Source organism: Apteryx mantelli, chromosome 16 (genome assembly GCF_036417845.1).
Source record: "Apteryx mantelli isolate bAptMan1 chromosome 16, bAptMan1.hap1, whole genome shotgun sequence".
NCBI lineage: Eukaryota > Metazoa > Chordata > Aves > Apterygiformes > Apterygidae > Apteryx > Apteryx mantelli.
Window position 1 is genome coordinate 12,311,133 of NC_089993.1, and position 13,354 is coordinate 12,324,486.

The 13,354-nt window shown below is 36.0% G+C and overlaps 1 protein-coding gene across 4 annotated transcripts in view; it reads left to right on the forward strand.

The window, feature by feature from the left end:
• The window catches only part of VPS35L (VPS35 endosomal protein sorting factor like), a 63,258-nt gene that overhangs the window by 26,028 nt on the left and 23,876 nt on the right, over positions 1–13,354 (forward strand). For all 4 annotated transcript variants that reach the window (XR_010885794.1, XM_067306127.1, XM_067306128.1 and 1 more), the window contains exons 19-26: positions 301–381; positions 1,173–1,235; positions 2,290–2,375; positions 4,633–4,713; positions 7,104–7,167; positions 9,101–9,199; positions 10,011–10,088; positions 11,224–11,338. Coding sequence is in view for 3 of the 4 variants with exons in the window: in XM_067306127.1 (XP_067162228.1) it covers positions 301–381; positions 1,173–1,235; positions 2,290–2,375; positions 4,633–4,713; positions 7,104–7,167; positions 9,101–9,199; positions 10,011–10,088; positions 11,224–11,338 (667 nt within the window). In the remaining variant the exon portion in view is untranslated. The remainder of the gene's footprint in view (positions 1–300; positions 382–1,172; positions 1,236–2,289; positions 2,376–4,632; positions 4,714–7,103; positions 7,168–9,100; positions 9,200–10,010; positions 10,089–11,223; positions 11,339–13,354) is intronic.

Genomic DNA, 13,354 nt, shown 5'->3' on the forward strand with positions numbered 1-13,354 from the left:
TAGAACTTCTTTAGTGTATGAAGAAATGTATTTCCCTTTATGAAAGAGGAATAGGAGGGACAAAAGATGTGGCTTTGAAGGAGGCTTTTTTCAACCCTGTATAATATTTCTTACCTTTATTTAAATGGCAGATGGACCAGTTTAAAGCTTTACTGGAGCTATGGTTAAAGTTCCTGGCTTAACTAGAGCTCTGTAGCAAGCTAATGCTTTGGTAAATGGGAATGAATTATCAAACTGGTTTTTAGTCATTTATGTGCTGGTTTCATTACTGTACTGTGTAAACTCATTTTTGCTACACAGAAGCGAGAAGTCAATACTGTTTTGGCTGATGTTATCAAACACATGACTCCTGATCGAGCATTTGAAGATGCTTACCCACAGGTAAAGTGCATTTTCTTTAGATGAAATTAGTTCTGAAACAATGGTGATGTATCTTACAACAAAACTATTATTTTTAAAGAATATCTAGAATTTGGGATGCTTTTTGGAACAATGTGATGCTTCAGTGTGTTGCTCCTTTTTTCCCAGCAGTATCTAGAAGTAGCATTAATTAACTTCCAAGTCAGCAATGATATTCTACTGAAGAAAACCAACTATTGTGCCAGGCTGTGTAAACAGGAGTAAAACATGAAATAATCCATCTTCACTTAACATTATTAAGGCTTCAGTGGATCTGTTTTGTCCGGTTCTTAACACTGTGTGTGAAGTGACATATGGATTACTTGGAGAGATTCTAGAAAAAAGTTTTTGTGGTTGCTCAGAGGATAGGAAAAGTGCCTACAAAAGAAGATTGATGAAACTGTTTTTTTTTAGTAGAGAGCTAGAGAGGGTGCAGGTTATAAATTAGAAATTTTCCTCACTGTAAAAAGTAAAGAACAACTAAAAGACTGGCTGGGGAGATTGGTGAGTCTCCATTCATAGGACTCTGAAGAGCATGTTGGAAAAACATGTTAGGAATAAAATAGCTGAAGTTGATCCTGCTTTGGGGAAAAAGAAATGACATAGATGAACATTTAAGTGTCTTCCAACCTATTTTCTATGAAGAACTGGAGAAGAATAATCTCTGGTGTGGGTAGTCTTAAAGATAAATCTATGTCAAAAGAAATCCTAGTATATATATTTTTTCTTAATTTAACTTATATTACAATCTTTTCTCCTTTTTTTATTTTTAGCTGCAGTCAATTATTCAGAAAGTCATTACTTATATTCATGACTTCTCTCTACTTTTTTCAGTGGTAAGTGATAATGTGTTTAATCAGGTTTTAGGAAGGGTCTACTGCTGCTGTAAGAACATTTACCTGACTTGCATATTTAGATTGTTTGCAAACTCACATGATGAGAGGACTTTTTGTCAAGTAGAAAAGTGCTAAAACATTCTGGGAACATTCTGCTGCTTACTGCTTAAATGTTCAGTATTCTAATTCCAATTTTCTATACTTTTTTCCTTAGGCTATTAGATTTTCCAAGTTGTTTTGTTGTTACGGCATAATTGACAGTCAGTGAAAGATAAAATATCATTTATTTCAGGATGTGTTCCTGCAACTGCTGATAGCTGTTCCTGTGTTAGGATATATGCTTATCATGCTGTATTATAGGACTTAAGTTTAATATTGAAAAAAAGAGAAGATTGTGGAGGTCAGAGACTGCATATGAATTGGAAAGAAAGGAGGGAAGAGAGTGGGCTTCAAATTACTGAAACCAGCCAAAGAGTAGAAGTCAAGACAGACTCTGGGGAGTCAAGTCTGACTCACATGTTGCTCAGACAATTCTGAAAAAACTTACCCTCACTATATTTTTGAGATGATACAGAAACTAATTATCTCAGTATCTTAATGACCTAAACCCTTATCTTTTAAGAAAATTCAAATGTCTTGGACCTTCATAAGTTGCCCTGGATAAATCCAGAATGGTAGCTGCTGTGTGGCCTGTTCTCATTTTTTTTAATATACTGCTCTAAGTTCACTACAAATTCAGACATGTAGGGGAACAAAACTGCTTCAAGCATAAGATTGCTTTTAAAAAATTTTGCAAAAGTTGATTCAACTAGTTCTGTGTATTGCATTTTATTCTGGATCTCCTGAATCAATAAATTGATATACTTTTCAGCCATCAGTGTTTTTCCGTTTTTCTTGTTCATTACTGGTTCTTTAAGATGAATTACTGTCTTCAAAAAAATATATATCTTAAATATAACAGGTTTGATTATGAATCTTCTCCCAAATATTTATTGACTCAGTACGTTGTTTGTAAAATAGCTAATTTTACTTGTTTGTTTATTTGTGCTTTCAGGAGAAATTCTTGCCATTTCTGGATATGTTCCAAAAGGAATGTGTGAGAGTGGAGGTTTGCAAGTGCATTATGGAAGCTTTTATTAAGTAAGTGGAGAATATTCAGATTAAGTGCACTCTGGAGGATCTGGGCAATCTATCGAAAAATTGTTACGGAAGATAGATTGAGTCAGTGTATGGTCCACTTAGCTTGTAAAGATATTCCAGTCTATGGAAAGAAAATGTAAATGTGTCATTTTTGTTAATCTATTGATTGACTGATTACCTGTTCACAATGAAAGCTGAAATTGAAGTAATCACAGTGATGCTGACTTGCTATTGATTAAAAGATTAGTTCTTCTCTGAGATTTTTTTCAATTTATTTTGCTTTAGTTTGTTTATGAAATATTTTGTATTCCAGTTGATGTCACAGCACAGAACCATCTTGGTATAACGGACGAGGAAGGGCAGTCTATTGTTACAAGCTCCATTATATAGAAAAATGGATATTTCTACTGTTGAAAATGAACTTAGAAGATGAAGCTTTATTTTCAAATTTTGCAAAAGTCAAACAGTCCTTTTCTTTTCAATTAACAGATTCTTTGAAACGTTTCTTTTCACCTTTTTGTTTTAGATCCCTAAAATGCAGGCAGATGCTAAGTGATGATAATTCTCTGAGACATTAAGTGGAGCAAGTTCTGCTTTTTATCAAAAGGACACCTTGGTGTATTGCAAATACTCTTCTGCTATATTTTTTTTAATATTTACCAAAACTTACAAATGAAAGACATTCGTTTTCTGCTATGTGTAGAACTGATACAACACAATCTGAGTATTTGATACAGTTTTTGTTAGCAGAAGCTTTATAAGGAAATTACCTTTATGAATGATAATGCAATGAAAATTTTTAGGCAGGTTAGATGCTCAGTATATGAACAAACACTTGTCACTGATTCCTTCAATCCTGTCCTCCCTGTGACAGAAGTTTGAATTTGTGGTAAAAAGTTCTAGTTAAAATGAAGGAAACGTTCTTCTGAGATTCTGCACGTTTTTGATCTTGATTTTTAAGCATTTTAAGTAAGAAGCTTTTAATACTAGGTAGTCAAAGAACCCTTAAGTTGTGTATGAAGAACAAATATTTATAGTCTGGTATTATTTGCTGCCACCGATGTATCCAGTGAGAGAGAATGGGCACTTGACTGCCAGTCTACCATCTCCGAGTTAGTCTCCTAGTTTGGTAGTATTTAAGGCAGGAGAGAATGAAGGACACTTCAGACATGTCTTTCTAACCTGAAATGTCAAATTTCTTTGTTAATATCTAGTGTGATTACAGTCAAATGAGTTAAGTTGATGGGTCCATTTGTCACCTTGCAGTGTACAGAGGGAATAGGTATGTCTCTTCTAGAAATACAGAATCTATTGAAGGAAAACTAACTATTTCGTCTTTGGGAGGAAACTTGTTTAGAGTTCTTTAATGTGCTTTAAATCATTGGTAAAGCAGAGCCCCAGTAGAGGAAACAGTTTTGAAATCATCTGGTGGCTGAACATGTGAAACGTGTGCCATGGGAAACATGATGTGCTCCCCCATTTGTCTAAATGTTTAGTTATGCTTTAAGGTTTGGTGGTTGCAAGTGAACGCAAGGCAGAGCATTCGGTGTTCACGGGGGTTTGAAACTTCTGTTCTCCGTCCCTTTTTCTGTCGTGCTGCATTCTTCTGTATCCTTTTAAATGTTTGGGTTGGTATGGATCCATTTTCTCCTTTGGAATTTTCTTTAGATAAGTGTACAGCTGCTGACTCATATCTGCTAAAAATGTTTTTGAAGATACTGTTTCCTCAGTAGCGTGGTATTTTTCATTTCTCCTGATAATTAAAGACTTTCTGAAAGTCTTTAGTAACATTAACCAATGTTAAAAAATCTGGATGATGCAGTTCCAAGGCCAAATGCTCGGTTTCTTGAGATGTGCCTGTGTGCCCATCGCTAGCTGAGGCATTGTATTACTCTCGGATAATTCTAGGATTGGCTTGCTTTGACATTTAGATTGCTCCAACCTCCTGCTTATCTAGCTTGCTGCGCCCCTTAAGAAGTTAAATTCTGTGGCTGGGCAATAAACCTGCATGCATTCAGGTGATGTTTCTTGACAGGCATTTTTTGTAATCCTAAGTTTGTTAACCTGCTTGTCTTGGTTTTAAAAAAAATATGTATGTATATGTGCACGCACACACACATGCACAAAACTTCTGTACATTCTTAGTGTCTTACAGTGCTGCTCATAGGATTTATACATTAAAAGGTCGTTAATTTTTTTTTTCCTCCTTTGGACAGCAGAGTATTTTTCATCAGTGTTTTTCAAAAATATCTTACAGGCATCAGCAGGAATCTACAAAGGATCCTGTTATTCTCAATGCCCTTCTGCATATCTGCAAGACGATGCATGATTCTGTGAAGTAAGATCAACTTTGCTCAAACTAAACCGCATAGCTTATGCAAAGTGGGGCTGCTTGGTGTATGGTTTCACACTTCTGAGACTGTTTTGTGGTGGATTAAGACATGAATCCAATTAGCAGTGAGGGAAGAGCTGTGCGGTGAAGTGGCAGCACCTATTATTTGCTCTTTAATTACTGGTTTATTTGAATACTGAAGCAACATATAAAAAGGTAAATAGCAATGACTGTAGAATTTTCTAGTGAAGCAGAGACACTAAAGACATTTTTAAAAATATATATATATTTTTAAGAATGAAACCAATGTCATCTTTGAGTTGTGGTGAATAATAAACTATTTATGAGCTTTAAATGAATATGTAGCCATTAAAACACAGATCTCCATACTCATTTATACCTTTCTTTGATTATTTAGCCACTATCAAGGAGTGTGTAATTTTGAAAGCACACCTTGAAGATCTCTAGGAACTCAAGTAGGGAACCTACTCAAGTGGAGAAGCTCTTGAACCATCTATGTCTTTCTCCTAAATCATCCTCTTTTTTCTCCCATGGTTTTGTGAGTGCCGAGATTGTTAGGCTAAACCGTCTGTGCATGGTTGCCCCCTCACTGCCTGGATAGGAGCGATAATCCTGAATAATCCTGTGTATCGATCAGGACATTTTTTTCTTTTCTGTGCTGGCTCTCTCCTTCTCGCTCTCCTCCTTTTCTCTCTCGCTCTCCTCCTTTTCTCTGATACAGAATTGTGAGGAAATGGTTTCCTTTGGCACTCTCAGCCCAGAGCCACTTACATATGGTTGATGCTCCAAAGGAGCTTTTAACTTTCTCAGCCTTGGTATTTCACAACTGCAAGATCTATTTTTGATAAAAATAATAAATAATTTGATATGCAGTTCCAACTTATACCAGTTTAAGAGCTTTATTGTGGATTAGATCATATTTTTTGTCTATATGTTGCACTAAAAGCCACTTCAGCCTTTAAATAGAACAATGTATTGAAGCTAAAACAGCTTATTAAAAAAATTGAAGTAGTTTATGGTGGTTCGTATTTGGTACTTCCTTTTGCCAAAACAGTTCTCATACTTTCCTAAGAGCCTTAAAATCCCTTAAACCAGCAGTTCTTTTTAGCTGAGACAGGATTGTTTATATCATTTGCTTGATCCTGTTCTATCATCTTTTATTAGCAAATTGTCATAAATTCTAACTACTTTAAAGTAACTCCTGCATCTATTTTTTCACATCGTGGTTCAGGAAAGTCTCAGTCCATTGTACAGGGCTCACTGACCCCTGTAGCAGCTGTTGGAGGGTAACAGCCTTTAGACTGGGAGCAGGCTGATTCAGAATTGAACTGGAAACCTATAATTGACCTAGAGATCCCATTACCAGTCTTCTGAGCCTCCCAGAGCCCATCAGTTGGCTCGTTTGATTGGCAATGCACTAATGAGCTAATCATGCTGAGATTTTCTTTCCTCCTTTACCGAATTTATATAATAATACTATTGTCCTGTTCCCATCTGGTGTCTGAGCTGGGAAAATGGTAACTTGTACACACTAGAGGTCAAACCTGGAGCCAAGTACATAACAGTTAAAGGATTAAATTGGATTAGTTAACTGTAATTTAACTTTTTGTTTATCCATTTTCAGTGAAACAGATTTGTCTTATTGGATTTTCATGTGATGTAAATTTGTTTCAAATCAGATTTGGACTCTTTCTATAGAATACATATCAGTAATAATCTTGAAAAGAAACTTTTTCACATATCACTTTCTTACTAAAATATTAAAAAAACAGCATCATAACAAGGTGATGTTAAGGACAGTTTTTGAATGATGTAGCTGGGTTAGTCATTACAAAAAAAAAAAAAACCAAAAAACTGACGTTGTTTCTAAAACAAAATATTAACTATCATATTTACTACTTAAAATTCTATTAAAAAAAAAAACTTTTCTCTGAAACGGGATGATTTTTCTCCTAAAAATGGGTTTATTTCTTTAGTTTTTTATCATCAGTTCCTACAGGTTCTCATGTTGTAACACAAGACTGAAGCCATTTGCTTGCTAGCTACCATTAAGAACATTAGTTTAGCTTCTTTCCTCTCATGCCAAATCTGACTTTCTATACAATCTAAAGAGATACTTTTAGCAATTTTTTAATTTTTTAAAATTCAGAATTTACTTGTGATGCATGGTTGACTTGGTGATATTCATATTAAAATTGCTGTCTTACTTCTTTATAACTAAGATTATGAGGTTAATATCCTAGTGTGCAATAAATTTTATATGGACATAACATTATATAAATTAGTATATATCATTTGAACCTTTAAAGCTGAATAAGTAATGAAGATGGGCAGTGTTCTAAAATTTAATTTACCATGTACATTTTCTGTTATAGTGCACTAACACTTGAGGATGAGAAAAGAATGTTAGCAGCTTTGATAAATGGATTCATAAAAATGGTGAGTGACAATTGTATGTGCCTGTCGGGGTGTACCTTGTAGCTGGGATTTTCATGTGATCCCCATGAGAAACAGGTGCCTGAATCGGAGACTGTGTGTCTGACTTGCTTAGGTATGTTGAAAATCCCAGGAAATATATTTTGGTGAAATAAGAATGTAAGTGTTAAAAGAAAATGTCATACAGCTGTTGAAACTGAATATGGTGCAGTGCGTTAAAGTGTACGTATTGTTTATTTAAGCATATTTTCTTTTTTTAAGATCTCATGTAAAACATATTATGTATTTGAAAGTTAAACAGTAATTAAAGTCATGCCTATTACAGCATCACAAACAGCAACTATTCAGACTTACGTGAATGAAATTCCACTACCCATCCCTAAATGGGACCAATACCAACTTAAAAACCCCAAAATAAGATTTGTATTGTTAAATTAATAGTCCCACAAAAACCTGAGTTGCTTTGTTTTGAAATTAATTTTTAACCTTTCCCTCCATTTTATCCCAATAAAATCTTTTGTTCTTGTCCTTTTGAGATGTCAGGTTGTTTTAGGAGATGCTCTCAAGCTTTTTTCTTCTCTAACCAGATACTTTCAATGCTTGGCTCTTTATTCAGGTAGTCGTAGCTGACAGGCTTTGTCTCTACTTGTCATCGTCTTTGTTCTTTGTTGTAATGCTATGAATTTATCCCTAGATGGTTGCTTTCTCTTCAGCTATAACATTTAGCTTTTTAAGTTGATTTTTTTTAAACTGTAATTTTGCTTTATTAAGCAATGTATGCAATACAATATTGTCTAATTTCCTTCAGGAAGATTTCACACATTGAATAATATTTGATGAGTGTTTGTAGCCTCAGGTTTGGAGGAAAAAAAAAATCAGCAAAATGACTAGTTAAAATTTTTAAACTGGCACCCATTAAGATGTGGAGGAAAAAGCAGTTATAACAATCATCCTTACAGCCAGCCTTTTTGTGGAAAACCTTACATTTTTAGAGAAGTTTTCTTGAGACTAGGACTCAAAGAATCAGCAGTTGCACAAATATGAGAATGGCAAAGGCAGTTGTCTCTATAATGTGAAAAGTAATCCTTTGTTTTCTGGTGCAGATCCTTTGATCTTTCACTGCATGGATTAAATATAACTTTCATTTTAATTCAGTAAAAACTTCTTTCAGCTTGACTTCAGAAATAAGAAATAAAGTGACCTTTGGTTTTATTAGAAAATAATTCCACTTGAATGCATAAATGTAGACTGCCTGGAGACTGTTTCTCATGCTATGCTTTTGATTGACAGCTGAGACACTCCAGCTGACAGCACTTGGTTTTAAATTCTGGAGGGTTGGAAATAGGGTGTTTGCACAAAAAGGTTGTTTTTGACTTTCTCCTTTTCTGCCAGAATGCAAGGTTGCAAGGTTTTTCCATACTATATAAGTATATTTATGTACTGAACTCGGGCAAAAACCTGGTTTTGTTAATGGTATGTCTATTTAGGAAATTTCTAATTTTATTTTAACCAACCAGAAACCACAGGAATCTGAATACAGATTGTTTGTTTGTTGTTTTTAGAAGTACAAACTATACCAAGCCTTTATCCGTACTCTGTAAAGTGTCAGGAGTTCTGCTAGTTATGAAAGCACTTTTCGCAAGTTTAGGAGTTAAATTTTGTTTTCTTGATAAATATTTGATCTGTAAAGTAGAAAATCATGTGCAGCTTGGACAAACCCCCAACAAAATAAAAATCTTCCAGGTTCTTCTGAAGGCTAAATATTGGAAAGCAGACAGTTAAAAGGACGGAGATTCTCCAGGTGTTATTTTTTGGGGGGTGGTGTCTTTTCTTACCAACATATTTTGACTTTTTGATTTTGACTTTTGAATATCTGTCTTTTATCAAAAGTTAATTGCCTACAATGGTAAAACAAGACTTTTTGCGTCTTCTATAGGTTTCGTTTGGCCGTGACTTTGAACAACAGCTGAGTTTCTATGTTGAAGCCAGGTCAATGTTTTGCAATCTGGAGCCTGTTCTTGTCCAGTTGATTCATGTAAGCAATAGTTATCTGTGTTATCTTAATAAGAGGAGATACGTTGGCAGTTCTCCCACCCCTCCCCAGTTTATTGGTCTATATCAGAGTAAGTTTGAAGCCATTTTGTTAGGTATTTTAAAAGTAGACTTCAGTCTCATCTCTCGTTTTACCACCCCAAACTCTCAAGTTCTTGCTTGACAGGAATGCCTGGTGTCATGCAACAAAGAAAACTAGTTGTATCATGAGAGATTTCATGGCCAATGCAGTAAATGGCATAACAGGTACTTTTGGCATTCAATCCTCTATAATCCTCCACCTAGGACAGTTTAGACTGTGCCTAGTCTGCAGACATGGGCAGAATCCTGCTGTGACTGGGAAGCTTCATCCCTTTTCTATGTTGAGTCACATGGCAGGTGAGCATTTGCTGCCTCTGATTCCTTTGCAACATCATTTTCTTTTAAATACTTGGTGGTGGTGGTAGGTTTTTTTGGGGGGTGGGGAGGTGTAGGTGAGTTAGCTGGAAATCATGATGCCACAGCAAGAAGGCGGTGGTGACAGTGCTATGGCTAAGAAGCAAGGGATGAGCTAAAGCCTTGAATGAATTAACAGCCCTACCTTGATAGACCTTCGGTATCATGTTTGCTTGTAAGGAACGATCACCAAGATCCTCAAAGTGGAGAGAGAATCCAAACCAAATAGTATGGTGAGGGCACATGGTATCTGGTTTTGTTATCTAAATGCATGTAATAAAACGTGCAGCTTGTTAATTGCAACTGACCTAGTAAATCTGCTCATTTTTCTTCATGGTTTACTTTGTTTTTATGTGCAGTCTGTGAACCAGCTAGCAATGGAAACAAGAAAGGTGATGAAAGGAAATCATTCCAGAAAAACTGCTGCCTTTGTCAGGGTAGGTGTGAGTAATAGACTCTGAGCCTGCCATCTGAACAGTTAACGCAATCTATCACCACCTAAGCTTATAGTTTCTCCAAAAATTCTTGAAGTGTATTTTTTGATGCTGTTTATCTCATTTTCTCTTGTTAACATTGATCCTTACTCACTAAAGCCAAATGCTCCCATTTAAGAAAAAAAAACTCCCAAAGCATCTAATGGGAGCTTTGTATAAGAAAGACTAACTCCCTCTCCAGAGGAAGATTCATTAGAAAGGTGTTTGTGTGTATTCTAGAAACCTTAACTTTTCAAGTAACATTTTAAATAGAATATTATACCCAATTCAACTAAATAGAGGATGGGAGATGGGGAAAACAGTGATGTTAAACTTCTATCTCACAGTAAGTGCTGATATGCTGAAATCAGTATTTGAATTTCAAATGAACTGTTTGGCTTTAGTGCATGCAAGTCTGTATGGGTGTGGTCAAATGAGCTTTGAACTCTGCAAAAGATGTTCAAGTTTTATTCCCCTCTTCTCACCTGAAACATATAACTAAGATGTCTACATCTTCATGTGTAGTAAGAGGAGTTTGCATATGCTACCATCGGTGAATGGACTCTTGTTCATGGCACCTGGGTATGACTTCCTGGACAGAGAAGATCTGGGGTAATAGTGGCCAACTTCTGTGTGCCTGGGGGCCGTTCATTCCATCTGGATGTTTGGGCTACTTCAGTAGGTCTGTGTCTGTAGCATGCTTCGCTTGATCCCCTTCCTCCATAAAGCCCCTGCCTTGGCCAGTTTGACAACCAGACTGACCCTGAAGGCTGGTAGTCTGCTTTTCTAGTTGGGTCTTGGCCCTGGGCTGCAAGCTGGTCACCCGAGGAGAGAGGAATGCTTTGAGCTGCAGAGTGATAGAAGAAGTTTTGAGCTGATCTATTATTAATAATAAATATTATAATTATTAACTATAGATATTAATAATAGTAATGGAATAATAGTGGCTGAATTTGGACTCACATTAACATTTGCTTTTTGTTGAAAATCTTTCCCTAAACTGGTTAACAGATTTTGATTCTTAATTGTTTATAACAACAGTAACAAATTGCTATAACTCAGAGTTAAGAATTTTCTTCAATTTCTTTTCTTGCTTTAGGCTTGTGTTGCCTTCTGCTTCATTACAATTCCATCTCTGAGCAGCATCTTTGCACGTCTTAATCTGTATCTACACTCGGGACAGGTTGCTCTGGCAAACCAGTGCCTTTCACAAGGTAAGGCAGGATTGTTGTTTGCACAAAGATTCTCCTATTTCAAAACATTGCCAACTGTGAATAATAGCATCTTTGAAATGTATAGGAGTATTTACAATGTAATTAAAGTATAGTCCTGTTTCAAGCACTATTACAATGAGAACTTGTCATATTAAAGCAACTCTTCAGGTCTAACACTAATCCTGTGGAGTAAATAACCAGGAGCAACTGACTCCATTTGCCATAGTCATGACTTTGAGGTAGGTTGTCCTAAGTTAGATAACTTTGAAATTACAGAAACCATAGAATATTTTTCTCCTGCAGAATTATCTAAGCACTCTAATCACAAATAACATGCTTATATTAACTGTGGATGAAGAAGCTAGTTCATCTGTGTAATAGTGCACCAGCTGACAAAGTCCTGCAAAGAACTGGACGGAATTAAAACTTAGCAAGTTTCTGGTGTTGTTGGCCTATCAAAGCATATGAGTGATAAACTCTCAGTTAGGAAAAACATGCCACTATCAAAAAGTAATGGATGGAGCAACATTGGGTATTACGAAGAATGAAAAATATTTTCTTGTTTAAACTGAATGACTGATAGAAGCAATGCCCGAGTCCTGTTTTTGGCCATCCTGTTAGCTCAGTCTCAAGTAAATGGAAATTCTGACAAATGGTGGTGGAAAAAAAATCATGGTGGGAAAAGATTTGGAGTGACTCTGGCAATAGCTGAGCTTTAAATCTGTATCATAATTTAATATGGTCTTGTTCCTGTTCATATTCCAAGTGGAAGACAGTTACCTGTTCTAAAAATCTTCTCATACCTTTAATTGTCAACAGTATCTATCTTTTTCCTTTTTAAAGTGTTGTCATCTACTTTGTTTTGTAATTCTAATACTGACTCTAAGTGTCTGCCTTCCAAAGGTAAATTGCTTTTCCTTTATGTTTTTTTCATTGCTGCACTGAAAGTAATAAATTGGATTACTGTGCAACATCTTTTATTTTGGGTATTAATTCTTTGTTTTAACTTTGTGCTTCTTCACAAGAAGATTTAAAATGGTTTTGTTGTGGTAGTTTTAACCTATCATCACTACATCCTACTGTGCTATGTGTCTTCTGCTCTTACTGCCATTGTATTTTATTGTTATTAAGGCTCCTGCAATGGGTATATAAAATTCAGGGTGAATTGTATGCGTGAAAAAATCTTTCTATCTGTAGACATGTGGTGGGTTTTTTTTTTTCTTTTTTTAAACAAATTACACTTGGTCTGATTTTGAACCACCTGAATTTGACAGGGTGTGCAGGCAATTTTGAGATTTAGAACTTGCATTTTTGCTGCTCATGTTTGGTATCAGGCTGCTCCTTTTATAGCCAGTGTTTGATGGCTCACCGAGCAGTAGGCTTGTGCTCATCTTGCCTTATAATATTCTGAGGTTCTGCCACCTCTGAATGTTTATGATTATTGAAGGGGAGTTCTGTCATGCCTTCCTTTGAAGAAAAGAAGCGTAGACCAAGTGTGTTTAAGTCTCAGCAGCGAAGTTTTGGTTGCCTCAGGTCACAGAAAGTTCTTACATTTGCCACAGGAAAGTATTGACACAGTATAGCTGCAATTGTAGCTGGATTCTTTTTTTTTTTTTTTGTGCTCTGTCAAATTAATCCTAGGTTAGACCTTGGGAAAGGCCTTGGCTACAGGAGGTAGAGAGATAACAATTCAAGTGAGTTTAACTTGCCAGAAATTAGATAGGCACAGAACATTGGAAAGGAAGGATTTTTGAGAGAGGAGATGCATCAGTTTGAAACAATCTCCCAGCAGAAACCTTGGCGATAGTCTTCAAAATGCACCGTAGGGCACCAGCACTTGTGCACCTGGAGGTAGGGCTGGGTGCATCGCCTCGTCCGACTTCTGCAGTTTTGTGTGAGTGAAAGGCAAATGTATCTTTTCATTCACTTACTTGCGTTCCTTTTTCCAGTTTGCGATGTTGTCCAAGCTCTGCATTCACCAGTATGTTCCAGCTGCACAAACAAGCTGCTTCAGGT